General features: G+C 33.5%; 3 protein-coding genes and 2 non-coding genes across 6 annotated transcripts; 1 reads left to right on the plus strand and 4 right to left on the minus strand.

The window, feature by feature from the left end:
• Nucleotides 1–1,737: 1,737 nt before the first annotated feature.
• LOC142623440 (pentatricopeptide repeat-containing protein At3g51320-like) lies at nt 1,738–7,456 on the minus strand. 2 transcript variants are annotated; one of them, XM_075796857.1, is made up of 4 exons: nt 5,271–7,456; nt 4,534–4,632; nt 2,616–3,030; nt 1,738–2,527 (listed from the first exon to the last, which is right to left on the minus strand). In XM_075796857.1, the coding sequence occupies exon 1, from the start codon at nt 7,189–7,191 to the stop codon at nt 5,464–5,466; it is 1,728 nt and encodes a 575-aa protein (XP_075652972.1). In that variant the 5' UTR covers nt 7,192–7,456; the 3' UTR covers nt 1,738–2,527; nt 2,616–3,030; nt 4,534–4,632; nt 5,271–5,463. The 2 variants fall into 2 exon arrangements, with proteins under 2 accessions (XP_075652972.1, XP_075652971.1); XM_075796856.1 differs by having other exon boundaries at nt 5,007–7,456.
• A 3,529-nt stretch (nt 7,457–10,985) lies between these two features.
• On the plus strand, nt 10,986–12,702 carry LOC142625737 (uncharacterized). The gene is made up of 3 exons (XM_075799445.1): nt 10,986–11,233; nt 11,323–11,377; nt 12,309–12,702. The coding sequence occupies exons 1-3, from the start codon at nt 11,133–11,135 to the stop codon at nt 12,417–12,419; spliced, it is 267 nt and encodes an 88-aa protein (XP_075655560.1). The 5' UTR covers nt 10,986–11,132; the 3' UTR covers nt 12,420–12,702.
• A 3,068-nt stretch (nt 12,703–15,770) lies between these two features.
• On the minus strand, nt 15,771–15,842 carry TRNAE-UUC (transfer RNA glutamic acid (anticodon UUC)). Its single transcript has one exon. It is a non-coding gene; the product is annotated as a tRNA-Glu (tRNA).
• A 567-nt stretch (nt 15,843–16,409) lies between these two features.
• TRNAE-UUC (transfer RNA glutamic acid (anticodon UUC)) lies at nt 16,410–16,481 on the minus strand. Its single transcript has one exon. It is a non-coding gene; the product is annotated as a tRNA-Glu (tRNA).
• A 6,065-nt stretch (nt 16,482–22,546) lies between these two features.
• On the minus strand, nt 22,547–24,064 carry LOC142626123 (protein FD). The gene is made up of 3 exons (XM_075799909.1): nt 23,127–24,064; nt 22,929–23,005; nt 22,547–22,745 (listed from the first exon to the last, which is right to left on the minus strand). Exons 1-3 carry the CDS (start codon nt 23,803–23,805, stop codon nt 22,674–22,676), a joined length of 828 nt encoding a protein of 275 aa, XP_075656024.1. The 5' UTR covers nt 23,806–24,064; the 3' UTR covers nt 22,547–22,673.
• Nucleotides 24,065–27,915: the final 3,851 nt, after the last annotated feature.

The raw sequence follows: 27,915 nt of genomic DNA on the forward strand, positions 1-27,915 counted from the left end.
TAACTATTTAGTTCTCATTAGCTTTCTAATTTGTCATAGTAGATATTATTGAAAGGGTGTTTAATAGCACAAATATTTGTACTGTATATAGGATGTACATCGCAAATGACCCTATTGTTTTGGGTGGATTCCTGCATTTAACCTTCGTTTTTATTTTGATAGCAATTTGTATTAGCTTCAGTTATGCTTTTACATGAACACTACAAATGAGGATGGGATGTATGATGTATTAACTTTCCCATTGAAAATTATCATTTGTTATTTATGGTGAATTGTCAATTGTCATTCAGTATTCCCTCATGATTGCATCCTCAGCCACTCTACACAGTAGGTTTTGCCGCAATTCAGCTTTCGGTTGCTGCAGGCTGCCATGTTAAAACTACTTGTGGAAGTCAAAGCATAGATCAATTTTTTGCAACTGGTGCTGAGAAGGCAGTTGACGACACTGCTTATGCCATTTTTAGTTTGCTTTGTTAGGGATAATACACAAAGTAATAAAGGCAGATCAAAGATAACACAAAGACAAACAGAAATAGATAATTTAGAGGAACAAAATTGTTATCCTTAGACAATATTTGCCCCCACACTCTTGTTACGAAAGAGTTATTGCAAACTTATTCCTAAGATACAATTAAGTTGTTGGATTCTACAGATAGTAATTCTGAAAAATGACTACAGGATTTCTTGTGTTTATCTTTAACTTAACCATAAGGTTATATTTTATCAAAAGACACGTATGGAGAGTTAAAATATTTCATAAAACCATTCACAAATCTTGAAACTTTTTCAAACATTTAGAACAATTATTAGAAAATTTAGTTTTACGAGTTTTGATCAGTTGAGAGAAATCTAGCATCAATCTAATGTTCTTTTCAATCGATCGAACAAGAATCGAACAATGATCGAACCATCCAGTGAAATCAGGATTATTTTCTCCATCATTTCAATCGATCGAGCAAAAGTTTCGACCAATCGAATATATTGAATTTCGAATTTCATTTAGAAAATTCCAGAATTTGAATTTTCACTTTATCAAATAATATTTTCCAAATTTAAATATCATTATTACAACCTATTCATGTATATACCTATATATACAACATGCTTCAGCCCCATATGCAAGCTGTTTGAAATTCGGACATTGCAGACTTTATTGTTGTTGCTGTGGCGTGTTAGTTTAAGCAGCAAAAAAAAAAAAAAACAAAACAAAAAACAATGTCCAAACCCTCCCTCATCTTAAACCAGATACGGTGGTCAATTGGGATATAGATCTTCCATCCCCCACATAACACTTGGCCTTAGTTAAGGATGAACAAGACAGAATACTTCTCCTACCACAGGGTCAGAAGGTCATTAACACTAAAAATGTTACTTCTTTTGCAATACTTGGCCTGAATCGTTAGAGAATAAACAATTCTGGTTTGACACAACTCTTCCAAATTGTTTAGCTAAGAGTATCAGCATCAAGCTCACTACATTTTTAGTCAAATTTGTTTTATAAAACCTCACTTTTACTACTTTAGCTAATCTACTATTCACAGATAACTATATTAGCTTCAAAACTCTATCCATATTTCATTAAAATATTATTTTTTCAGCATTTCTTTATTTATTTTTGTAACAGTCAAATTTTATATTAAGATAAGCTCAAGTTTTCTATCACCCCAATGATTTTACAAGAAAAAAAAAAAACTAATTATCAAAATTTTCTAATTTCAATAAGTCTTGTATCACCTTTCCTTTACAATATCAATGAATACATACAAACAAAGCAAAACAAGAATAGACATAACAAACAATGTCAAAAAACCCCGATTAATTTATAAACATCAAAAGTGTAACAAGTTAGAAACAGATTACCAACAAAATCCATACATTGTGCAATAAGTTGCATGACTAGTTTGCTTAAGAGCTACATTGTAATAATATTCACTAATTACTCTTCTCCTGACATTCAATGATTTCTTGGCGGAGTTGGCTATTGCATTGTTACTGCACTAGATCCAATTTTGTAGTGTCCATAATGATTTCCAAATCTTGATTAGTTCATTTTAATTGAAGCTTCTCTCCCTTGACACGAAACAAATTGCCAACCTCCATTTGCTTGATCTCCATGAGTTCTTGATGCTTCTTTAGCTCAACGAGTTCTTAAGTTTGAGAATATGCCCTCTCAAGAAAAACATTTTTCTCATTAGAATTTTTCTTCTTTCATTTCTCATGTCATTCAATATCCCTTCAAGATTTGAAATCATACCATCATTACTTTTTTAGTTCTTTAATCATTCTTTTTTTGCCTTCTGACTTGATGGTCTCTCCAAATCTACAAAGGAAGCATGGGAGGCCTCATCTTCCCTTAGATGTATCAACTTCGCAGTATAAGGACAAGATGTTGCAGATGATCTTCAGTTCATTTGAGGCTTTGAATGAAATTCCAACCATTTGGTTGATGCCTCAAGATATTCCAACAATGATCGAATTGGAATGAGGTTTTGTGAACCTTTTTATACAGTTCCTTTGCTTTAGAAATCTGAAAAATTGACAAACGGGAGTTGGATTAGTGAATAGATAGTATTGGTTCATTAATGCATTGACACTACTTTGAAAACAATTTTTACCTTCTCTTGCTCATTCACACCACTTGGATTACTAATCTCAATCAAAGCTAAGCACCCATCAAACTTATTGATGCAAAGTTGAATCAATGATCAACTATTCATTACAGAGTTTGCAGTATGGTCAAATTTAGATGTCTTCTCTTTATGGAAGTAGTCCCAAACTCTATTCCAATATATTTTGTGCTTTTGCTCATTCCCTTGCACCACATCCATGGACATATTGAGCCGTGCCAATACAATGAGGCAGTCTTCTTCTACCGTGAAATTACCACCCTGTTGTGTCTTCTTAACAATGGGTTCATTTGAACTTTAGGTGGAGACTGTTGGGTAGGTACTTCATCTTGTGGGGATTCCATCATGAATTCATTATTCATGTTAGACTCCTGCTGTAAGACCTCCGCAAAATTCTAGTCCCCTGGCATTTGCAAATCCATTCCTTAATAAATAATAAATATTAACAATAACATAATAAGCCTAAAGAATCAAAACTCAGGCTTTAAGTTCTTATCTCAATCAATTGACAAGCCAAACATTTTTCTGTGACTTAGAAAAAAGATATGCATTCCTAAATGGTACATTTACTGACATGACAGAGGCCATAAAGACCATCTTAATTGATACCCAATTAACTAACATTGAGTATTCCAAAACTGGTACTAATAAAAAGTTACATCTACAATGGATGTTCCACCTGACCTATTTTCTGAACCATAGATCCAAAAAGATTGGCAAATTTTAATTATAGTGGCAGGGTACAAAGCTCTGAAAATACAAAGAGGTGGGGGATAGCTTACCTAGCAACAGGGAGGGAAATGAACTTTTTAGAGGATGCCATACCAGCCAAGTTCACAACTCAAGATCTGCAAACCTACTAGCAGCCAGAGAAGCCTTGTACCAAGCAATTTCCAAAGGCTTTAGCAAGATAATTATCCTAACAGACTTTCGGTACACTAGTGCAGTAATGGCAGGGGGGACATTCTTCCATGGAATATTTCAGTAGTGGCTGAAGATCTTTCACAATGGAAGAAACAGTGCATACTTTTTTATTGTATGGTGGTAAATCAGAGAATTGTAGACCATATTAGACAATGGGTAAATCAAGCAGCAAATGTGTTTTGTTACTAATGTAGGCGCTTGTCATCTATGAATTGTTGCTTTGTTCCTATCTTTTGAGGTATCCCCAAAAAAAAAAGTATTTTAAGTGAACAAGCAAACTAAGTTGTACCTCCCATTCTCTAGAAAATGCACAGCAAAGTACCCATGGATTTTAGAATGTGAATATGAGATATGAGAATATGAGAACAAGGTATGACAATGAAACACAAAAAAATGAAGAAAGAATGCAACAACAAACAAGAACAAAAAATGAACAGATCAGAGATAAGAGCAATATAAACCAAGAAGTTCTCACATTTGGGAGAAAGGTCATGCTACAACATATGAGATAGATAGCAACAATTAAATTCAGCACAACTTATTATTACCATCAATCTCTACCAAATTCTCATTGATACATAATTTATTTCAAAAAAAAAAGTTATCAAGCATATTTTAAACCTTTGTGCCATATCCTGAAATCAGCACAAATTTCTTTCTTTGTCAACCAAAGTTGGGACCCTTTTTAATGAGTGGCCGTTCCATGTCCTAGAACATAAGTAGTTTAAAAATGTAAACAATAAGTACATGCAAACAATTTAAGTAATGATTGTAAAAATTTGAACCATGATTTTCCCACTACAATCAATACATTATCAGAGTTCCAATCCCCTGAAGTTTTCAATTCGTGCTCAAACATGTAAATCAGAATGATCTAAAAAACAAAATAGGAGAAACATGTAGAACCCATCACTTAAAACAATAGAAACTTAAATGGAAATCCAGTTGGAGAGAAAAATGTGAAAACCGGTTGAAGACTAACCTTTAAGATGACCAACAATCTGCTTGTTGTCTTCAGCGATAAATTCCCCCAAGTGATGGCTGAATTAAATAGAAGATTCAGTCTTGGGGGGCATCTAACCTAGAAAGTTTTAGGCAGAAGTTAATTGGAGAAATATTCACCGAGGCAAATGATAAACAACGCGTAAGCCAATTGTTGGGTTGCTAAATTGGGCAGGGTAGAGAAGATGCAGCAAGTGATAATACCACTGTTATAAACTCAACTCCCAAGAGGGTCAAAATTAAACATTCAACATTGTGCTTGATATAACAAGTAGCACTACTTTGTGCTATCCCAGAAATGCAACTTCTCCCAACAGTTAAATACAATCAAGGTCATTACTTGAGATGCTTTAAACAATCAGGAAATTTCTTGCAGATTCACATGAAAAAAAAAAATCAACAAATTATTTATCAAATGTTTCTGAAAAGAGGCAAAAACTGAACAATCATGACCTGCAGTCTAGAATGCAACTGCAGAGAGATTGAGCATAATTGATGCAAGGTATCAATTACTAAACTGTGTCAAAGAAACTGTCATAACTTGTGTGTTGCAGTGGCTATTGGAAATTGCCTTTACAACTACTGAGCCTAGAAAAACCAAGTATCATCAGGTTGACATTCGTAGTCAATACTACATGCATTGTTGGCTGAGGCTGTAGAATTTACACTCAATTCACTGTCACCAAACCACCCTCATAAGGCAAGCATTATCATTACCATTATAGAAAGATCTATGCTTGTAGTTCTGTTAATCCGCTCTATTTGAAACCAACTCTGTTGCCAAAGTGTAATGATATTTTCCAGTCAGGCAAAACCAAACCATTTGCTGTTGTCTTCACTTGTTTTTGATGTTAAATTCCAGAATTTGTGCTGTGTTCTGGTGGTCATTTCAGAGTAGTACTCAACAAGCTTAACTTTTGAGCCTATCCATCATCATGCTGGCCTCCTCCATTCTTTCTCGCCAATAATCTCCTACTTTCAGATTGTGGACTATTTCTTTCAGATCTATAAGATTGCATCCCGGCATCCTTCCCAACTTTCGATCCTTCATCATCTCTTTTACCCTAGCAACATCCTCCCATTGACCTGCCACAGCATAGACATTCAGCAATAGTTGATAGTATGAGGGATTTTGAGGGTCCATATCGATTAGAGATTTTGCAATTTGTTCTCCCAAAGACACATCTCCTAGGAAACGACATGAACCCAGCAAATTAGCCCACTGCAGGGATTCTGATGACTTGTCCTCATCTTCTGGCATATTCCTTAAGATTTCCTCTGCCTCTTGGATAAGCCCCAACTTGGCATAGAGATTAGCCATGCACCAATAATGTGCAAAATTGGGCTTTATAGTATATACATCTATCATTAGGCTGAAGTAATCTCTGCCCTCTGTTAAAAATCCAGCACGGGCACATGCACACAGAACACCAACGAAGGTTATTTCATCTGGGATAATTCCTCCTTCCACTTTATCTGGCCTCAAATGCTTCCCAAGGTTGGTTTCTACAGGTTTTGACCTTGTTCTACCCAACATTTCACCAAATAGGGTAAGCCCATCTTCTGGATTCCCATGAAGGCAATGCCCCAAGATCATTGCATTCCAGCAAACTATATTTCTATTTGCCATCCTTTTAAACACTTCACAGGCTACATCCACTCTTTTGCACCTGCTATACATATCTATTAAAGCTGTATCAATAATTATAGTTGGTCTCAAGTGCATCTTAATGAGAAAACCATGAGCTGATCTTCCTTCCTTCAGTCTAGCTGAATGACCACAGGCAGTGAGCACGCCAACCATAGTGGCATCACTACCTCTCAACCCCGTCTTAACCATTTCCCTAAACAACTTCAACCCACACCCAGGATTCCCACCTTTTAAATACCCATTAATCATAATATTCCAAGAAACCACATTTCTTTCATTCATTAAATCAAACAGTTGATGAGCAACACCCAAATTACCAATTCTAGCATACCCATCCACAATCGAATTCCACGAGATCAAATCCCGCTTTGACATTTCAACAAACACCTTATTAGCAAGCTCAATATCCCCACAACAACCATACATATGAATCAACGAGTTTTGCACTAAAACCACAGAATCAACTCCATTCTTAATAGCCTGCCCGTGACACTCTAGTCCAGATTTAACACAACCCATCTTCGCACAAGAACCAACAAGCGGTACAAAAGTATAGCTATTGGGCAAAAACCCATTTCGCAACCACTCAAAATAGAAAACTACAGCCTGGTACGGAACACAACTCTTAGAGTAAGCCTTGATTACAGTGTTGATACACAACCTGTCAGGCGAATGTATATATCGGAAAACCAAGAGAGTGTAATCTATATCGCCGCCGAAACCCGAAGAAAAGTGCAGAACTTTGCCAGCCCAAAAGGGGTTGTGGAAGAGACCGCAAGTGATGAAATGGGCTTGGATTTGGAACAGCTGCCTCATACTCTGACATGCTTCGAGAACTGCGAAACTTCGCTGAAAAAGAGAGGTTGAGGTTCCGGTGGTATCAGAGGAAGCACAAGAAGAGTAGAATGGGGAAGAGAGGTTGGTTTTTTTTGAAGTGAGAATGGAGCTCCGGAACCGAAAAAGTTCTCGCATGGAAGCTCTTGCCATTCATTTGGTATATGGTTTTGAGTGACTCTCCAGCTCCAGATTTGCCTTCTCCCCATTAACGCACATTCCAATCTCGGGAGCGAGTTTGGTTTCTGTGGGAATGGTTATGGTTTTGAGTGATGCAATGAGCTGAATAAGTAGAAAATACCATGCTCGATCGTTTCTCAACTTTGCGAAAGCTTTTGGCTTAAAGACTATGTCCCTTGTAAATGGTAGACAACGCAAAGACTTTTGAATACATATCCAACTTTCTTCTTCCAAGCCTCCGAGGCATCAGGCATGCCATGGACTCATGGCTTTTATGAATTGATGGGATTTTTTTTTTGATAAACTATTTTATTACTTAGCCAATGTTTTGATATCGAGGGTAACAAACTCGATTATAGATTACTAAATCGAGTATAATAAGCTCAATTTTAACATTATGCTGCAGCTGGCATGGAAATTTGTCCACGTAGACATAGAACTCGAGTAAAAGGGTCTCGAGTTCAATCATCTAAAAATCAAGTCCTACGAACTCAATTTAGTTTTGCTTCAACAACTGAGCGACATTCTTGTTCTCCCTTTCCTTTTTTTACTTTCTCCAAATGTCGTCCCACTCTCCGCTTCCAAGCCCTAAAAACCAATAAACAAATCAAATCCAAAACAAATCAAACCCACTCTCTACTCCAACGTGCTCTTCTCCTCCACTGGAGCAGCGACAAGAAACCACACATCCGATTCGATTTCAATTGCATGAAGCTTTCGCTGCTTAGGTTTGGTCAAAATCGGTGCCTGAGTTGCTGGTTACATGTTCTTCTCCTCCATTGGAACGGCGGCGAGAAACCACACGTCCAATCCGATTTCCATTGCCTAAATCGACACCTGGGTTGCTGGGTTTTACATCGTTGCTTCTTTCTTCTTGGTTGTTTATCTCTGCGTTTTGATCTCTGGGTTTTGTTGATCTTTGCGTTTTGATTTCTAGGTTTAGGTGGTACTAAATCGAGCCCATAGGGCTCGATTTACATATGACATAATCAAGTCCTTTTGACTCAAGTTCAGTGCCTACGTGGACCAAGTGTCCACCTCAGCTGCTGCATGATGTTGAAATCGAGTTTATTGTACTCAATTTAGCAATCGAAAATCGAGTTTGTTACACTCGAGTTGTTAGATACCAAAATAGTTTCAAACATTGGTTAACTAATAAAATAGTTTGGTTTGTATAGTTATTTTTTTTATAAAAAAAATCCAAATTGATGCATTGGTAGTATGACCGTAAGTACACCAATTAATTAAAAACTTTGTATTATATAAAAGAAAAATATTTTTTAAAATATTGTGAAATTTAAATAATATTATTTGAGAACTAGTTTCAATTTCAATTTTTTGAAAATTGTTTTTATATTGTTTTGAAAACAAAAACATAAACAAAAATCCTCCTATCAAACAAGACCTTATAGTGAGCCACTTATGAAAAATTTAATGGAGTTTCATCTAAATTAAATTATTGAAATGTAAACATTTACTTTTGCATAGAGATGGTATGTAATGTTTAATTTAAAATAAAAAATTATAATTGGTGATCAAAATAATTAAAATAAAATTTACATTATATTTTAAAAATTTTGTAAAATTTTTAAATAAGAATTTAGTTTTGGTATAATTTAAATTTTTTTGAAACTTAGCTAAAAATTCATACCCAAATGGGACAATAGTTGAAATATAATTTTAAATTTCTTGAAACCTAGAGTTGATAGACTTTGGCCTAAAGTGAACTATCCTAAAAATAAAGTTAGGGGTACAATATTTTTATAACAATTTTACAACAAAACATGGCAAACTGTTAATGGTAAATAAAAAAAGTTACATGAATGGTTGGTCAAGATGAAAATTGGTAACCGCTTGCAACCTAAGGTTTATTGTAAAATTGTTGTGAAACTATTATGCTTGTAGCACCACCCATATCCTAAGTAATGAGAATTAACCATTTATTATAGAAAGAAGGTAGTCACCTAAGGCAATCATAGATTCTAGGCCCAACTTTTATTGTATAGCATGTATATGATGTAATGGTACATTTACAATACACACATGTGATGTTAACTAATATATGAATTTTTATTGGATTAATATTTTGAAAATCTCTTTGTTAAAATTTTTGAGTTAATCATATATGAATTGCTATTTGATTAAAAAAATTATGTTTTTTATATAATACAATTGAAATTTAAACATTTTTATGATAAATTTATTGTTGATTAAGTCTCCGATCATTTTGATATTTTGTAAGCACAAAAAATATAAAAATATAATGTAATCGAATGGTTGATTTGACAAAATAATTGTTAAATGAAGTTTATACCGAATGTAATTTGAACGATTGAACATGATCCTCTCGCTCTATATACATTTGTGTGTGTGTGTGTGTGTGTGTGTTTGATTAAGAACATTAAACCTTAAGGTTTTGAAGGCAATCTTTAATTGGCAAGTGGAAAGAACAGATGTTTTATAAAACAAACTTAATTTTACATACTCAATGATCAATTACTAACAATGTCTAATTAAAACTTTGTCAAAAAATAATATAGTGGTAAAAATTCTGTAGTGAAAGAAAAAAGTTCAATATTCTTCTACTCTTTTCATTATTTCATGTGAATTTTCTATGACATGCAAAAGTTGATAGCAAGCCAAAAATTGATCACAATTGACTCGAGCAACTAAATGTTCGAGTCAATTTGTTTTCCACAAGCCACATGTCACAATTTTATTGGGCCATCCCTGCCACATCAACACTACTTTTCACAATCAAGAAATAATGGGTCTTAGGGTTAAGTTTCTTTAAAACACTAAAAGGCCCATATTTTATCAAACATATTTTTGGATTGGGCTCATGCCCATAAATCTCTTCCCTTCGAAGGATGGACTCACGGCCTACATCTTTCTCAACATCACATATGGACACACAGCTGATATTATATATCGGCTCTAGGGATTGGGCAACACTCAGATCGCTGGGTGTATAATATAAAGCCTGATATTACGGTATTCTTCTTTATTATTGATAAATAATTACAACATAATGATAATTTCACAATTCGAATTCTTTGCTCACTAGACCTCTAAGTATTTCGTACATGGTAAGGTGTCAATTCAACTATAAAGCCTTTGGTTAATATTACCGTATTCAATTACTGCATAATGTAACAATTTTATTATAATTAACAATTTTGTTATAATTGTGTAAATTTATAAATTTGTTACAATAATCAAATAATTTTACATATTTTTTTATTATTATTATTTTTTTATGTATCTCTCATAAAGGAAGAAAGTAGACGATAATTATTGTGTTTGAAAAAAGAAAAATAATTTTAAAAATTAAGAAAAAAAAGACATTTTAAAGAAATGTAATATAAAAAGGACAAAATTTACTATTTTAGGTATAGTTCCTTAAGTTCCCCTCTTAGATATTGTGTTTTGTAAAGTAACTATGAAAAAGTAGATTCTTATATTAAAATAGACGGGAATTTTTGCACGAGTTAATGTAAGGACCCGTTTATTTTCCCATCTCAAACTCACATTTTTACATTTTAAACAATATTACACACATTTTCACATACTTTTTTATCCGCACGTATTTCAAAAAATTACAAAAATCTCATCTCAAACTACTCTACCAGACACTCCTAATTATTTATTTTCTACTATTGAGTGACAAATTTTTTTTTTTCAAAAAATTTTATCTCTACAATATTTTCACAACAAATTTTAAACAGCAAGTTATTATAAGATATTATTTACAGGGAAAAAAATAATTTCATAAAAAGTGCTGTTAAAATATTGTTCTTTCAGTTAACAGGTCCGGTCTAATTTTGGCAGTTCTAGACGCTGCCAAATTAAGCTGAGCAACCAAAACCCCCTGCGAGAAAAAGAGGAAAAAGGGAAGGTTTCTTGGAAATGAAATGGTGAGAGCAAGCCTAATGCTTCTCAAAGATGCGGGGCGTGGATTCTGCAACTCTCTCTCTCAGATGCTCGTCTGCCCACTCTCTAAGCAGCCTTTAAGGTTATATTATTTCTATTTGTTTGTAGTTTTTGTTTGTTAAAATTTTTTTTTTTTCTGTTTTTCTAATTTGGTTCTGGGTTTCTTTCTAGATATTCTGAGGAAACAAATTCTCTAATCAGTGACGCCATTGGCGTTTCTTTTCCTGTGAGTTCTATTATCTCCTTTACCCTTTTTTTCAATTTCACTTTTCTAAACGATCCTTGTCACTTGATAGTATAATATCTCCCCGAAATGTGGTTTCTTTTCTTGGAATTTTGCCTACTGGTAACTGATGTTTATTTTGCATCAACAATTGGATTCTAATGTTTAGTTTAACTTTTAAATGACTTACTGAGAGTATGATATAGCAAAATTTTCCCCTATTGAATGGATTGGTTTGAGCTTAAATAATTCTCTCAAAATCTTAAGTTGTTAGGAAGTCGTAAATTTAATCACATAATTCTAACACTCGGGATAAATCTAACACTCCCCGTGTGGGCTCAAACTACTTTTTAACGGGTAAGGACAAACACGAGTGATTTTAAATGAGAGGTAGAGTACAGGAAACAGTGATCAAATTCAGGACTTTCTGCTTTCATACCATGTTAAATTATAGATCTCCCAAAAGATTAAGCTGTTAAGAAATGATAAATTTAATCATTTAATCACATAATTCTAACAGATTTCAAATGACCATATTTAAGATGTCATTGCAAATCTATTATATCATAAGTATTTTTTTTTTTAATTGAGGTTTTGAACAATATCTCCAAAGCTCAAATCATGATTTGTTGTTAAATTTATATCTGGAAATTTATACTGACAATTATTTTCCAAATCCACTGTTTTTGAATTCTCAAGTTGAAACGTGACTTTCATGGATTGCAAAAGTAACCCTTTTGTTTCCTTTGTCATTTGTGAACTGATGCTATGCAGTACCAGTGATACTAATGTCTACATAAACTGATCTCTAAATTATGTTGCATTCATATGGTAGCTTTGGTACATGCACATTAATACCTTAAACATGCTTCTTCATGTGTCTGAAATGTATTCTACTCATAAATGTTATGTGTATGATTTATTACTTGTTTAGATAAAGGATGGCATCCCTTGCTTGGTTCCAATGGATGGTAAGATAATCGAAGCTGATGACATGCCAAAAACTGATGATGCTGCTGATTTATCTTCAAAGAACAATCAATAGCTCGGAGGTAGCCCTTGTATTGGATAGTGAGAATATATATACTCTGGCCCATAAATAGAACTATGTTTGTCAGCCTTAGAAATATTGTTGCCGCCATTATACAATGCCTAATTATTTTTGTGGGCAACAGTGGCATACTTGCGTTTATGCAAGAAAGTCATCATTGTTCTTTAAGTGATCCTGTTTATTTTGGGAAGATAAGTTGTTGAAGACTTATTTTATCTTGCTTGTTATTTTTGTATCCGAAATTCTCTCAAATCAAGGGATGAGCCTTTTTGCTCTAGAATGTATGTTTGCTAATGGCTTTATTCTTTTTCTTTTATTGATAAGTCTTACATTTATTCATTATTAGTGGTGAATTATGTTTTAGACATATGTTGCTGCATGTGCTTAGTATTAGAGAACTACCGAAACAACTTTAGTTATTCAAGTATGTTGGGAAATTTGTTTGGGTGGTGGTTTTTGTTGATCTGTTAAATCACTAAATGCTGTTTTCCTTCTCTTCTACGTGATTATTCCTCAAGTACTTATGGTCTGTTTGGATCGAGGGAGAGAGAAGGGGAGTAGAGTAGATTTAGCACAAAATTAGCTTATTTTTAGCCAACTCTACTCTACTATCTTTCACTCCCCCTCCTTCTCCCCTCCATCCAAATAGGCCATTAAGCTTGTGCCTTTTAGAATTGTAGTAGCCATGGTATGAAGAATTGTTTCATAATTCCTCACAATCATTGTCCTGAACACTCTTTGTGGCTCTCTTGGGTTGAACTTATATAAAAATGCCTTGAGATACAACCTTGTGGTTCTTACATCAAAGCGTAAGGTGAACTGGTTTGAGTCTGTTTTATATATGGGCCACGATGAAACTCTAAAGGGCACAATCGGTTGGGGACTACACCTCATTAGATGGAGGTCACTTGTTCAAACTTCCCTTCCCCCTTTACTCCCCTCCCCTTGGGACCAAAACTTACCTATCAAAAAGAATATATATGTGCCACAATGAGCAGCTTGAATAGATTCTACTGGCTCAACCAGAATTCTTACTAATCACTCCCGATTGACATGTTAATGCCTCACACATTAGGTTGTCTAATCACTTTTCCGTGTGTTTTGGATTCCGCACAGGATGGAGGTTCCTAATAGATCTTATTTTCATTTGACCTTTGAACCATATTTGGTAGAATGAAATTACATACAATTTCCAGCCCTGTTGTACAGGATTGAGGCCTTCAATTCCAGCTATTTTATTCAGAGGTTCATATTTTTCTTCCATTACTAATAACACAGCAAAATTCTCTTGCGTGGGTTATAGTTAAAATTTAAAAAATATTGTATTGTTATCTAAAAAGGCAGTTGTCAAGCAGTTTCGAGAGGAATATAAGTATATAACCACAATTTATGGTGTTAAAGTTCATATGCATGTTTTTCAGCTACTAAATAGTTCATATCCATTTACATATACATGGACCATTTGATCTTCTGCAGAGTAATATTAATGAATTTGATGTTTCGGTTTTGTTCTTTCACTTTTTGATGTGAGACCAAGAAAATTAAAATGGTCGTGTTGGTTGTAAGGTTATAATCGTTCTGTGAATATATTTATTTCTGGGCCCAGGGCTATCCTATTTTATGACTAATTTTTTACGGTCAGGGGTGACCAATTTATGACAGACAAGGCCAGGGTGAGTAGATATTAATGTTATGAGAGTGTGATGCGATGTGACTACTAAAATCTTAGCACAAAACTTTACCTAGCTTGCCAACGGGCTTATAGACCTGTGGTAGTGGGTTTGATCCTCTGTACCCAAAAAAAGAAAAAGAAAACAACAGTACAAATGAAAGACATGAAGCTGGAGTTGAGGAGAGGTTATAGCATTTTACATCATCTGTGGTCTGTTTATTAAGAAAACAAGAAAGGTCAAGAGTAACAACACTCTGTTTAGGTGTAACTGCCCTCAGCCCTCATTGTGCAGGGCACTTGAACAATCATCTCTGCCAATCAAGATGTAATAAAAATGTTAGGACTTAGGACTCGTAAGACGAAATGGTTTTCAAGAAGTTAAGAGGATGTTTGGATCAGAGTGTTTCCAGTTATATAACTCAAAACTCAAAATCCGTGGGACTCACTAGCTGAAATAATGTTTGGTTGAGTTATGAGAATGAGTTTTGTGGTAGTTTCCATAAATAAGTGCAATTGTGTGGGACTCCCTTTAGTGTATTGTCACATCATCAGCACCATTGGAAGCTTTCTCTGTTCCAAATACTCCAGCTTCGTTTCTAGCCTTTGTTTTTCTCTATTCTCTTTACTACTCCCAACTTCTCCATTTACTCCTCTCACCCACCTCTTCCAACATACCATTATTTCTTCCTTTTGCTTTTTTATTTTTATTTTTTTTTATTATTATTATTGCTCAGACCTCTCACTAGTTCCATATGTTCACAAGCAAATCTTAACCCAGTACAAATCGAGAAAATAAGAAATCATCTCAATCAGAAAATGAGCACACCCTGAGACAACCATCCGATACTAGCACCAACGGCGGTTTGTTCATCAAATCCTTGTACTACCTAAGAAAACACGTTTTCTCTCTCTCCCTCTATAAACCCACTATGCTCTGTTTCATTTGATATAAATTTTGTGGAAAAATTTCATCAACTTGAAATGATTCTCTCTTTATTTGCTAGAGACGTGTATTTGATGGAATGTGTTAGAGATGGAATTCGGAGTGTGTGGGAGATAAGGAAACAAATAAAACAATTTTTATATAGGGTGAGAGGAGAGAGCAATGACCGTTTTAATTATTAGACAGGCTGTGGACACCTCTAAAAAACAGATAAAGTGAACTTATGAGAAAAGGGACACAGTTTTGAGTTATGAACCAAACAAGAAGTAAAGAGTTTTGGGTTCTTGGTGAGATAGAGTTTTGAGATATGAGTGATGAGTTTGAGTAATGAGTTTTGAGTTAGCCCCTTTCCAAATATGCTCTAAGTGTCCTTTGTCTATAATCTTAATTGGTGATCTAAGAGCTCAGCCAACGTTCAAGGCAGCTCAACTTCCTCACAAGCTGATTGGATCGGATATTGTTATGCAAAAGGTGAGGGAAGGTTCATCCATTTCGAGCTTGGTTGAGGTTGATGTTGAGGGTGAGCTGTGTTGTGAGTTTGAGGTTGAGGGTGAGCTGAGCTCAGCCAACGTTCAAGGCAGCTCAACTTCCTCACAAGCTGATTGGTTCGGATATGGTTATGCAAAAGGTGAGGGAAGGTTCATCCATTTCGAGCTTGGTTGAGTTTGAGGGTGAGCTTTGTTGTGTGTTTGTCAAGATAAAAAAAAAGGACAGAAAAGAGCTAAAACTATTCCATTGCCGGGAATCGAACCCGGGTCTCCTGGGTGAAAGCCAGATATCCTAACCGCTGGACGACAATGGAACTTGGATGTTCTGTTTAAAGTAATTATACCTTGATGACAACCTAAACCTTAGATAATTAATTTGTATGGATTCAGTTGTATATCATATTCATATAATATACACAACTTTTTTTTATTGGTCCATTTGGATATACATATACAGTTATACTATATTTTCTGCTAACACTACTAGTTTGTACATAGGGGACAACTGCTCATAATTAGTCCTTGGTGGTAACTGGTAAGGACTCACATGGGCTTAGGCTAATTCGAATGCCCCCAAGTTTAGCCCAACTCTTAAAAATTGCACTTATACGGTATACTACCATGAATTGTCCAAAGATTTTGAGCATTTGACGATGCTTATTTGCTTAAATAAATGTGAGATAAAAATGGTTACATAAATAATAATAATAATAATAATAAGTTTATTATTGGTTTAAAGCTAATTTATTTACATAAAATCATTTTTTTTTTGTCTAAACTTTAAAAAATAATATAAGCTAGTTAAACGCCATTTATATTAATGGGCTTCACATGGGATAGGCTTGGGTTTGGACTTAATGAAGATGCCAAAATACAAAAAATTCCGTTGCCGGGAATCGAACCCGGGTCTCCTGGGTGAAAGCCAGATATCCTAACCGCTGGACGACAACGGAATTGATGTTCATTCTTGTTATGTAAATTTTATTTATAGATATGTTAGAAAAGGGAAATATAAAATTCCGTGCATGAGATTCTTTTAGGCGAAAATGTACTTTTGGTCCCTACATTTTGGGTCAATTCTCATTTTGGTCCCAAAATTGATTTCGTTACAAATGTAGTCCCTAAAAAAAGAAAATCGTTTTTAAAATGGTCTCTTCTGTCAACCCACTGACGAAAACCTCTTACATGGCAGACGGAGTTCCTTGTTTGCTGACGTGGCGCTGATGTGGCAAAAAATTATTATTAAAAATAATTATTTGGCATTTTTTTTAATGCCACATCAGATTTAAATTAATAAAACATTAAAAAAAAGGCCAGATCAGAAAATTCAAAAAAAATTTAATTCCTTAATTTTAGTTTTAATTAAAAACAAACCCAAAAAAAATACTTTTTTTTAGATTAAAGATTGAGGCAAAAGAATTGCCAAGCGAAGAGAGATTGAAGGAGGAAGAAAGAGTGAGAGATTGAGGGAAAGAGAGATAGATCGGGAAAGAGATGGAGATCGGGTCAACAAGATCAGTCTCCAGCGGCGGCGACGTTCTTCAGCAGCGGCGATGAGATCGGTCTTGGGTGGATCGGGTATTGTAGAGGGTGGGTTTGAGAGAAGTGTTTCGCGTCTGATCGGCGGTGTTGCTCGTCGGAGGGTGGGGGGACCTCGGTCCGTCGTCTGATCGGCCTTCTTGGTGGTTTTGGTGACCAAATCGGAAATGTTGACGGAAGTCTGAGATCTCTTCGCCGCTTCTTCTGCCAAGCCTTTCGCTCTCTTCCAAATGTCCTCCATTGTTGTTGATTTTTCTGAATCTCAAATATGAAATTCTTTGTTTGTTTGTTTGTTTGTGTTACTTTTTTTAGTGGGTTCGACTTGTTGGATTGCTGGGTTCAACTTGGTGGGATTTACTGGGTTCTAAGGTCGATTTCTTGGTTCGACTTTCTGGTTTCTGAGGTGGGATTGCTAGATTTGCTGGGTTCAACTTGCCTAAGATGGGTTTTTCTGGGTTTGAGATTTTTTTTGTTTAGGTTGGTTATGTTGTATTTTTGGATTAATTTGGTACTTTGGGGCTTTGGGATTTGATGATTTTGTTGGTGTTTGAAAAAATGGTGGATTTGAGATTTATGATTTTGTTTTTTAGCTGAATTTTTTGGGTTTTTTTTGTGTGTTTGTTTCTTAAGAAAATTTTTGGGTTTGCTAGTTTGTTTGCCAGGGAAGAACATGAAGTTCATGTTCTGGAAAAGAAGAAATATTCTTACGAAAAAAAAATGTAAAAAAAAAAATTAATTTAATTATATTAATGTTTAGTTTTATATTAATGTAAAGAAGAAATGTTTTTATATTTAATTTAATTTAATTATATTAATTATATTAAAATTGAGGAATTAAAATTTTTTTGAATTTAAATCTGATGTGGCATTAAAAAAAATGCCAAATAATTATTTTTAATAATAATTTTTTGCCACATCAGCGCCACGTCAGCAAACAAGGAACTCCGTCTGCCATGTAGGAGGTTTCCGTCAGTGGGTTGACGGAAGGGACCATTTTATAAACGATTTTCCTTTTTTAGGGACTACATTTGTAACGAAATCAATTTTGGGACCAAAATGAGAATTGACCCAAAATGTAGGGACCAAAAGTGCATTTTCGCCATTCTTTTATTGCGACGGTATCAACTAACTTCACAAGGATTGGTTGGTATTATAGAATATATATGATTTACACAAATAGGAATTTAGGACAATATTCTCTTCAGGATAGAATTAAATATTTGTCCTATAAATTCCAGATCGTGGTATTTTAGATATGGTATACGTGTTGCCACTTTGTTCCTACTTACTCTTTCTTAAAAAAATAATAATAAAAAAGAGAGAGAAAGGGAATGGGAGTTTAAAATCACTGAACTTCCTAAAATAATTGACCTTTTTCAAATTAATTTGGTGCATGAACTCCCACCAATATGTTCAACGTGATCAAATAAAATTATGACATATAATTAATTCTTTAAAGAAATTTAATCATAATTGCATGTGATAAATTCTAATCATGAAAATGAATATTAATCATTAAAATTTATTTGGCTATAAATTTTGATCTTGTGGTCAGATTCAAGCACACACTATTTGCAATTTTGAACATTTGAGCTTCTAGATTTATTTTTAATTGAGTGTTAGAAAATCTAGAGGTCAAAATTAGGAGTTGTCTATTACATTCTAAAACAAATGTTTTGCTCTTGGGACAATGGTTAAACAAAAGTTGCAAAATTGGATGTTTACAACAAGATTCAAAATTATTTTCTTAAAAAACTAGAAGACAAGATTCAAAATTAGACAACTATAATAAATCTATAATTTTTTTTTGTATAATTCATGTTAGGTCCATATGCTAGTGTCTTGGCAAACTATGTTAAATTGTAACTTAAATTGTAAGACTTGAGTCATTTGTACGTTTTATAGTGTCAAATTGATGTATTTAAAGATCAAGGCAAAGACATAAGAACAACTCAAGAAAATATAAGTTTATGTCTCATGACCACCGCACATCCTTGGTACAATGGTCACTCTACAAGTATAAGTGTTTCTGAAGTATGGGGGGGACAAGGGCCAGGGTTCAAGTCTTCAGGAGGGAACTTCACACACATATACACTTAGATTAGGTTAGAGTAGAATTATATCTTGTATAAATAAAAAAAATAAAAAAAAAGTGTCTCATGAATACTCACCTTAATAGCCTCCTCAATAGACTCTCAATTGATTGAGAATTGCAAAGATGGTTTTGATTTGACGTGTTTTACAATAAGCTGACTGTTGAAGTGGATTTTTATAACCAAAATTAAAGTACCTATATAAAAGCTCATTATGGACAATTTTTACAAGGTGGTAGAGGCCAATTTATCAGTTCTGTGTTGTTTTGCCTAGAACGGCCAGAAATTTCTATATTGATTAGTGAACCGATATGAATCACCCCTTTATTCTTTTTTATTCTTAATTTTCTTCTATTCCGCCTGTTTCCATCAAATCCACCAAATTACGATCGGTACAGTACTGATTTCAATCGATATGACACCAAATCATTATTTGGTTTCTAAAACCACTTTTCCATTGAATATATTATTGCTTTTGTTAAGAATGTGTGTGTGTGTTTTTTTTTTACTTTTACTTTACTCACATACCATTTTTTTTTTAGTTATTGAGAATATATATATACACTCATAATCTCATATGTGAGATGTTATGTAATAATGATATTAAAGATGTATATTAATTTATTTTTAATAAATAATTTGATATGGCATAACAATAAGAGTAATACTGCAATCACAAACTATTTTATAATATTTTTACAAAATATTAATGTGGCCAACTTTTTATTGGTTTAAATTTAGGCCCACCATTAATATCACTTTTTCATTTACCAATAATCATTCATCACATCAGCTGTTTGTAAAAAAATTTATAAAATAGTTTGTATCTCTAGCATTATTCTAATAATATTTGATGAATATTTAGGTGTATAATAACTTTAACAATATTCTTAAAACAGTGCTAAAATAGATTAGCACTGAAATTTTTTGTTCCAACGGACAGTAAGTGGTCACTGAAACAAAATTAATAACTTTGGTAGAGGTAGAAAAGCTTATACTATTTAGAGAGAAACCCTAGCCTCCACCTATTCAACATGCAAGTTTAGAAGCTGCTAGAGAATAATCAATATAGTGTTGTTGTTGCAATGGTACAAATCAAGACTGAGGTCACAAAGCCATACTAGGGTAACCTTTAAGAGATTCTTAGAGTCATGGACAAAGTTCGTGTAGAAAATCGATGATAGAAAGAGTCTAACCATATTAAAGTTGTGTAAGGTCACATGAGGAAGTCATTACTAGAGGTAGCAATACAAGTTAGGATTATTTTATATTGTAACAACTTCAATTCTAATAGTAGATATTCCTTGGGATTGGTCACCATATTGTTATATCTTTTATTTACCACTTAATTGCTTAATTGGTGATGTATTTAATCAGTAGAAATTAACTTGAAAATCAATCTAAATTAATAATTAATTAATTTAACAAGTTGTAATGGAGGGAGAGAATTCAAACCCTAATTCTCTTCATAAAGTAGAGTCAATGCCACAAAGAAGTAAGGCTCTTAGCAAACGTACATTTCTTTTTTTTTATCCTATCTTTGTCAGGGATGGAACTACTTGGGGCTGAGGGGGCCATGGCACCCAACCTTTAAAAAAGAATTCCCTAGTATATATATTAGCATAAAAAATATATTTTTGAGTCTAAAATTAATATACTTGGCCCCCTCTCCCAAACAATTTACAAGCTAACCCATGAAACAAAAATGAAAAAAAATTATCAAATCATCACTTGTTTAGTTGTCCCAAGATTATGAAGAAAAACATTTAGCTAAACATTTGAACAATTTACAAATCCAGATAATAAGAAAAATTTACAAAACAATTCACATATTCAGATAATTAAAAAAAAAAAATCTTTGGATATAGTCTAAGTTAAAAAAAAAAAATATAACAAATCAATTATAAATCCTAGCAAAACAAATCACAAAAACCCAATAACCTTTACTTAATTTTTTCTCATTTAAGAGTTTTTTGTCCCTCTCAAGTAACTCCACCTCATAGTCACAAAGACAACTAATGTGCTACTTATCACTCCATCCACACACCAATTAGTGTCAATAACAACTTAGATCAGTTGGTATCTTTAACTCAATCCTTGAAAAAAATTTATTTTTTTTATAATCTACTGCTCACTTGAATTAGTTGGTGTCTTTTAAAAATTTATTTTAACAATACATTATTAGCATTAATTTACTCTTTGATTATAATATCTATTATTGACTTTTAAAAAATACAAAAATAAATAAAAAATTAATACTAATAATGTATCGTTGTCAACATTTAATATTAATATTCTAACTATTTAAAATTATTAAACAAAGAATTTGGCCTCCTAAATTTGAATCCTGTTCTGTCCTGATCTTTGTTATCCGATTAAGATAATAATAGATTTTTTAAAAATTCAAATATCTCTAAATTTGAATCATGGTTCTGCCCTTATCTTTGTCATCTGATTAAGATATTAATAGATTTTTTTTAGACGATTCAAATATAAGTTTCTGTAGAGCCTACCAAACAAAAAACTTTACTAATTGAAATAAGTGGAGCTACTATTACACTGTACCACATTCTGCTTTTGAATATGGATGAACTGGGACAGAAATTAACGGCATAGAAAAAGCCACCAGAAACCAAACAAAATAGGGCATCAGTGACTGTAATAATAACGAGAAAGAAAAGATTGTACTAGGAGTAGGAAGAGACACGCACAGGGAAAGATAAGAAGCAGGAAAGATATTGAAAGCAATATATATATAGCCAGCGAAGAAACAAAACAAAAGCGTCACGTCCATTTTGCACTGTGCATCTTCTTGGAGCGACATGACCCGTCCTTTCTTTCACCCCACTTCACCTCCCATAATCTCTCTCTCTCTCTCACTCTCTCTCTCTCTCTCTCTCTTCTATTAAGAAATACTTGAAATTTGTAAGAACAAGGTTTTTAAGATCTGCACATTCTTTATATATTTTTATATTCTTTATATATTTTTATATTCAACGTGAATTTTAAAAATTTAAGAAAATTATATGTTTTTATTATTTCTTTCATGCTTATAAAATTTTAAAAAAGATAAAAAATTTATTACTATATTATTAAATAAATATTTAAATTTTAAATTTTTATGATCTAAAATAAAGTATAAAATATAAATTTATTGATTAAATAGTAAATATCATCTTAACAAATATTAATATATTAAAATGGGATAAAAATACATTAAAATGAGATAAAAATAATAGGGAAAAAAGTCAAGAGAAGGATACAAACAAAACAAGCACAGAGACCCACCAAAAGAAAGTTCCTGCATCTTAGGAATACAGAAACACTATCTTTTCAGACGCATTTATCCCTTCTTTACTAAAGACACGCCACTATAAATATGGAGTTGAGGTACAATTACATACAAAAACATTGAAACCCATAAATACCCTTTCTTTCTATTTCTCCCTAACTCGAAAGGGACTGTGCTGAGGTATAAGAGGGAAATTGTGAAAAGGAAGGCATTGATGATGCTCAAAATGGAGCTGTTGACGTTCGATGGAGCGAGTGCTTTTTGGGAAGTTGAGCGGCTGCAGCCAATCGCAACTGCTCAAAGAAAGGAAAAAAAAAAAATGATACAAAATCAATAAGACACTAACATCAAAATTCACCCAAATAAAACCAGTCAACATAAGTGAATAGTTCTAGGTAGGAGAAGCAAATAGATCTAAAAAAGGAAGTTATGGGGGACCATTTTGGGTTGGACTTATGTATATATATAAAACTCACCTGTTCTTGCTGTTTCTTAAGTCTTGCATTCTCTTCCATCAAGTGAGCAACTTCAAGTTCCAACTCGTTTGTGTAGGCCTGTAAACAGAAAGCACAAACAAAAATATATGCTTTTAGAAAACAAAATCAAACAGACTAATGTATTTTATACATTCAAAAAATAAAATAAAATAAAAAAGAGAAAAAGAGAGAGACATTCCTGTTTTCTAGCTCTCGATCGAGCAGCGGACTCTCTGTTCTTGATCATACGCTTATGTCGCCGATCCCCGGAGCAATTTTCAGATTCTGGAACCCTCTTCTTAGCAGAAGATGGCAAGCCAGAAGGGGAAGCTAGGGCCTCAAATGGGCTACTGAAAGAAGAAACATTAGAACTTGGGTGTGATTGTAAATGTGAGCTAGGCCTAAGTACTGGGTCAGAGTTATCAAAAAAATGAAATTCACAGCCCGAATTCAAGCTCAAAAGAGTGGCAGGAGGTGGCAACAGTGAGCCTCCAGCAGCGGCATAGAGAGCAGTCTCTTTAGTGTTGGTGGAGGAGGAGACCATGCTGGCAGGTGGGTCTTTGCTAAAAGGTCGAGCAAGAAAGTCTTGGAGAATCACACCGCGAAAGTCGGAGTTAGGGTGAGGTTGGAGGATTGTTTCTTGGTCTTGAAGAGAAGCAAGATTGATGTCCTTCCAAACCTCTTCCATGGCTTTGGTGCTTCTTGGGGCACTTTGGCAGAGAGAGGAGGATGAGAATGGTGAAGGGGATGAAGACGAAGACGTGTATGATGATAGTGATTTGGAGGTTAAGGATGATGATGATGATGACACTCTGTTGAGGCTCTGGGTTTTGTTATTTAAGCGAGTTGGTTCTTCAACTCCTATTGATGACCACATTGAGTTTGAGTGCGCTACCTAGCTAGGTGAGATGGTTTAGACCCGTACCAAGTCACTACTGCCAACCTCCTTAAGACAACACACATACACACACACAAGGTACTGAGAAAGAAAGAGAGACTTGAGAGTTGGGAGGAACTGAGAGGGTGTGTTTTATGGCGCTGCTTGTGTGAATGGTCATGTCTAAGACGCGTCTTCTCTGTGCCAAGCGTGCCAAGCGTGAGACTATGCTCTGCGCTTGTGGCTGTTACCCTTCGACTCCTCTCAAATCTCCATGGTAAACGTTGGTGTACTAGTTACTATTCCTTGTACCTTGCCTCTTTTCCTATTTTTTTAATATATTTTTTTTCACTTGATAACTCAATGGAGATTTTGACCGGGGGATATTTTTTTTGAATGCAAAATATGTGTCGATTATTTGAATTACAATTTTCTTGGTTTTGTGATATATCTTTTTAATTTTGAAAAAAATTATTTTAATTTAGGGATAAAAAAAATTTTAAAAAAAATTTACACACATACACTTAGATTAAACTAAATTAAAATTGCATGAAAAAATGTGAACTCTCAAAAGTTTATGTGACAACATTAGAAAATGTTAGACATGACAAACGAGTCGAGTGCAGTTAGGGTAAAAACAAGTCATCTTAAATTGGTTGTGAGCATATTGAGTTGATCCAGTTATAGGTCAACTTATATAGTTTCTCATGAAAAAAAAAAAAAATAGATGAACAAAAAATACCAAGTTAAATATTACATAAACCTTAAGTTTACCAAAACCAAAATTCTCTAATTAATGATATCATCAACATAAAAGTTAGGTGATTTGCCATAATAAATTCTTACATTAAAAAAAATCTATAATTTTTTTATAAAAAAAATAGAATAGTAAGCGCTTATAATTTTTGTGGCATTCTTGGCCAAAAATGGCACGTTCCTTTGACTCTCATTCTCTCATATGCAAACTTTGTTTCACTTGGAAACAATGAAAGAGATATTAATTCACTTGTAAGTTGCAACAATGAGTCTAATAATGGCAAGGATCTTAGGAGTATTATTGAGAAATTCAGGGTTTAGATCAATGCTCTAACTCTTTTATCGCACCTAACGATATTGAGATTTTTAATTTAAGCTACTCAATGCCTTCAAAATTTATATTCTAAGTTCAATTTCTTTGAATCTTGTTTCTTTATTGTAAAACTAGAAAGAAAACTTTCTAATGGTTGTTATTTGAAAACAATTAGTCATTATCTTTGGATGGTTGATGTCATATTACCTTTACATGGTTTAGCTTTTGTATTGATTTAGTAGCTTTTATATATATATATATATATATATATATATATATATATATATATATATATATATATATAAATTAACCTGAATCCGAGAATTTTTTACTTGGGGTTAAAACATGTTAAACCATACTCAACTTCCTTTTTCTTTTTTTTTTGGGAGAACTACTCAACTTGTTTTTGAAACACTGCAATACAACGACATCTAGGGATTTAGTGAAACGGTGCATATAGTACTAAAAACATCTCAATGTGACATTGTTTTTACTTTCCTTTTTGAATGGTAAGACTAACGACATCGTTTTACATTTTGCATTGCCATCTTCTTCCTCTTGGCTTTCACAAATAACTGCAGACCCCACTTTGTCAACAAACTAGACAAACCCCCCACTCCCTAGCTAACTAGCAAATTACACCAAAAAAAATTGGAGATCTACATACAAACTCTAACAGCAATTCTACTACACACTAAACTAATATAGAAACCAAAATTTCCAGCTAGCTGCTAAACCAGTAAGGCACACAAACCAGAACATCAGACCAACAACACAGAAGCTGCAGAACTATGCTGATAGCGAGCAAGACAGAATCAGCTCACCAGTCCCACTTCCTAGTTGCAAAATACTTCACATCTTTACAACAGTTGTACTTGAAGAACCAACTCAACTAGCAGCGGACCATTCATAACCATACTACAATCAAGTAGCTACTCCCAAGTTCACTCCACCTATAAACCTAAACTATTACGGTTGTGTTTGGAAAAAGCTAAAAAATAGAGCTTATTTTACTATTTAACTTATTTTTGTTACTATAAATTGTTCCTAAATAGATTCTACGTTTTCCTCTGTCAGCTGCTGTGATCATTCTAGGCAAAAAGGTCTCAATTCTCTCTTTTATCTCCTTCAAAATTCTTTTAACCATTTGTTCTTCAACCAAATTTTTTGTTGTAGTTGAGAATTTATTATTGTTTCTCAGCCTCTTGATATGATACACAGAAGCTGTTATGGCCATTGTCCCTACTATAGTTTTTATTCTTCTGCCCTTCAGATTTTTTCCTAAGCAATTACTTCATCCCAGTGATCAGGCACCTATACTGTCTTAAACAATCTCATAATGGTTTACATTTATTCGTTAAGAGGATCGTGTGTACGGTCCAACGGACCAAGATCCATCAACCTATTGCAATCTTCCAATTTTATGGGATTATGAACAACCTATACAACCCGAAGCACCAGGGACGACTCTACATAGAAGTTTGAAAAAAAATGATATACGTAGTTATACCTATTTTTTCAGACTTAAAAACAAATATAGGTCATCCTAATTTTAAAATTTTCAGAATTTGGGTTCAACAAAAATAAGAATAGTCTTAGGAATACAATAAGATGTTATAACAATTTTACAACATTCTTAAATTAGTATGTCAACTCACACATAGACCCACCTAATCTTTAATTTTAATTTTGTTTTTGTTTTTTTTGATAGTTTAATATAAATTTTTTGATACACTAGTTTGGGAATGTTGTAAATTATTATGTTATTTTGTTCAATCCCTAGCATTAATCACAAAAATAATATTGGCTTACCAAATATAATCCTTAACCCCTTAAACAAAAAATTAAAAGCCCAAATAATGACAATAAAATTTGGCTCAAATGATAGCGCAAACAACAACAAATAAACAAAATAGTCAACAAAAGGCTCATTTAAAAACAAAAATAACATAGTTTGTAACAACTCATTCAAATGATTACATGAAAATAATTTGTAATTTCATTTTTCCTAAAAATGACACCAAGAGAGATAATGTGGTCGTGAGTTCTCTTTAGTGGCATGAACAACTCTACTTATTGGGAAAAACATAGTTTATATTGCATACAAAACATACGCAAAGGAAAATTAGCGGATCTACTTTATTCGTAATAGATAACATGTACTATGTAAATTTCAGAATTTAAGAACAAGAAAGCGTACCTTACATATATGGTCTTCACTCGGGAACACTTTTAATCTTCTCTCCAATTCCACTTATGCCCAAGATGTGTGGTCTCTCAATTAGTTTACACGAATGTGTTCATGAAAGAATAAGATAGTGACTTACATTCACATACATATCATTTCATTCCACACAAAATTCTATATGTTTCTCTCATTTTATCTAACTGATTATCTAATTAGACTAGCCTTTTGGACCATTCTAATTGGGCTTCAGTACGTGGCTTAGAGTGTGACCAAAAGGAAACAAATAAGATCTAACTCCAATGGGTCTTGGGCTTATCTGTCAACTATTGACAAGTTCAAAGTTACCATTAATTATATTTAATACTACTATATAAAGATAATTACACTCTAGGCCTTATTAATAAATTATATCACAAGACTTTATTATACATGTAACATCTTCATTAAAATATTCGTAGTAATACAAAGTCATGAACGTTAACTGCTACTTTGAAAATTATTACGTCTTAATTTTTGAGTGTCCGATTTAATCCTTTAAGTTATTCATCATCTATTTATGAAATCCAATTTCATAAATATATACTTTAGTAACTTCCTACTAAAATAGTTAGACATAACATTCTGAATAACCAAACCCATTAAACTTATCTCAAGGGAATATTTTATATCACTATTAAAAGATTTTGAATTTCATCTTGAGAATATATGTTCTATCAACATTACATGCAGCTGCCCAACATATTGAGGTTTCGATCGTGACTTTAGATTTCACTCCTGAAAAATCAAAGCAACTTACACTTCATGATCAAGTTCATTATTTTCTCAGGATTGAGAGTTCATGTAAATAGAAGTC

Source organism: Castanea sativa, chromosome 2 (genome assembly GCF_040712315.1).
Source record: "Castanea sativa cultivar Marrone di Chiusa Pesio chromosome 2, ASM4071231v1".
Taxonomy (NCBI): Eukaryota; Viridiplantae; Streptophyta; class Magnoliopsida; order Fagales; family Fagaceae; genus Castanea; species Castanea sativa.

What these genes read in the sequence shown, in the direction of transcription:
- LOC142626123 (XM_075799909.1), bottom strand. Translation starts at nt 23,805, where the DNA reads ATGTGGTCATCAATAGGAGTTGAAGAACCAACTCGCTTAAATAACAAA. An exon ending in ATCGAGAGCTAGAAAACAGG is followed by an intron (nt 23,006 to 23,126) that starts AATGTCTCTCTC and finishes TCTGTTTACAGG; the next exon opens with CCTACACAAACGAGTTGGAA. An exon ending in TTAAGAAACAGCAAGAACAG is followed by an intron (nt 22,746 to 22,928) that starts GTGAGTTTTATA and finishes TTCTTTGAGCAG; the next exon opens with TTGCGATTGGCTGCAGCCGC.
- LOC142623440 (XM_075796857.1), bottom strand. Translation starts at nt 7,191, where the DNA reads ATGGCAAGAGCTTCCATGCGAGAACTTTTTCGGTTCCGGAGCTCCATT.
- LOC142625737 (XM_075799445.1), top strand. Translation starts at nt 11,133, where the DNA reads ATGGTGAGAGCAAGCCTAATGCTTCTCAAAGATGCGGGGCGTGGATTC. An exon ending in CTCTCTAAGCAGCCTTTAAG is followed by an intron (nt 11,234 to 11,322) that starts GTTATATTATTT and finishes GTTTCTTTCTAG; the next exon opens with ATATTCTGAGGAAACAAATT. An exon ending in CCATTGGCGTTTCTTTTCCT is followed by an intron (nt 11,378 to 12,308) that starts GTGAGTTCTATT and finishes TTACTTGTTTAG; the next exon opens with ATAAAGGATGGCATCCCTTG.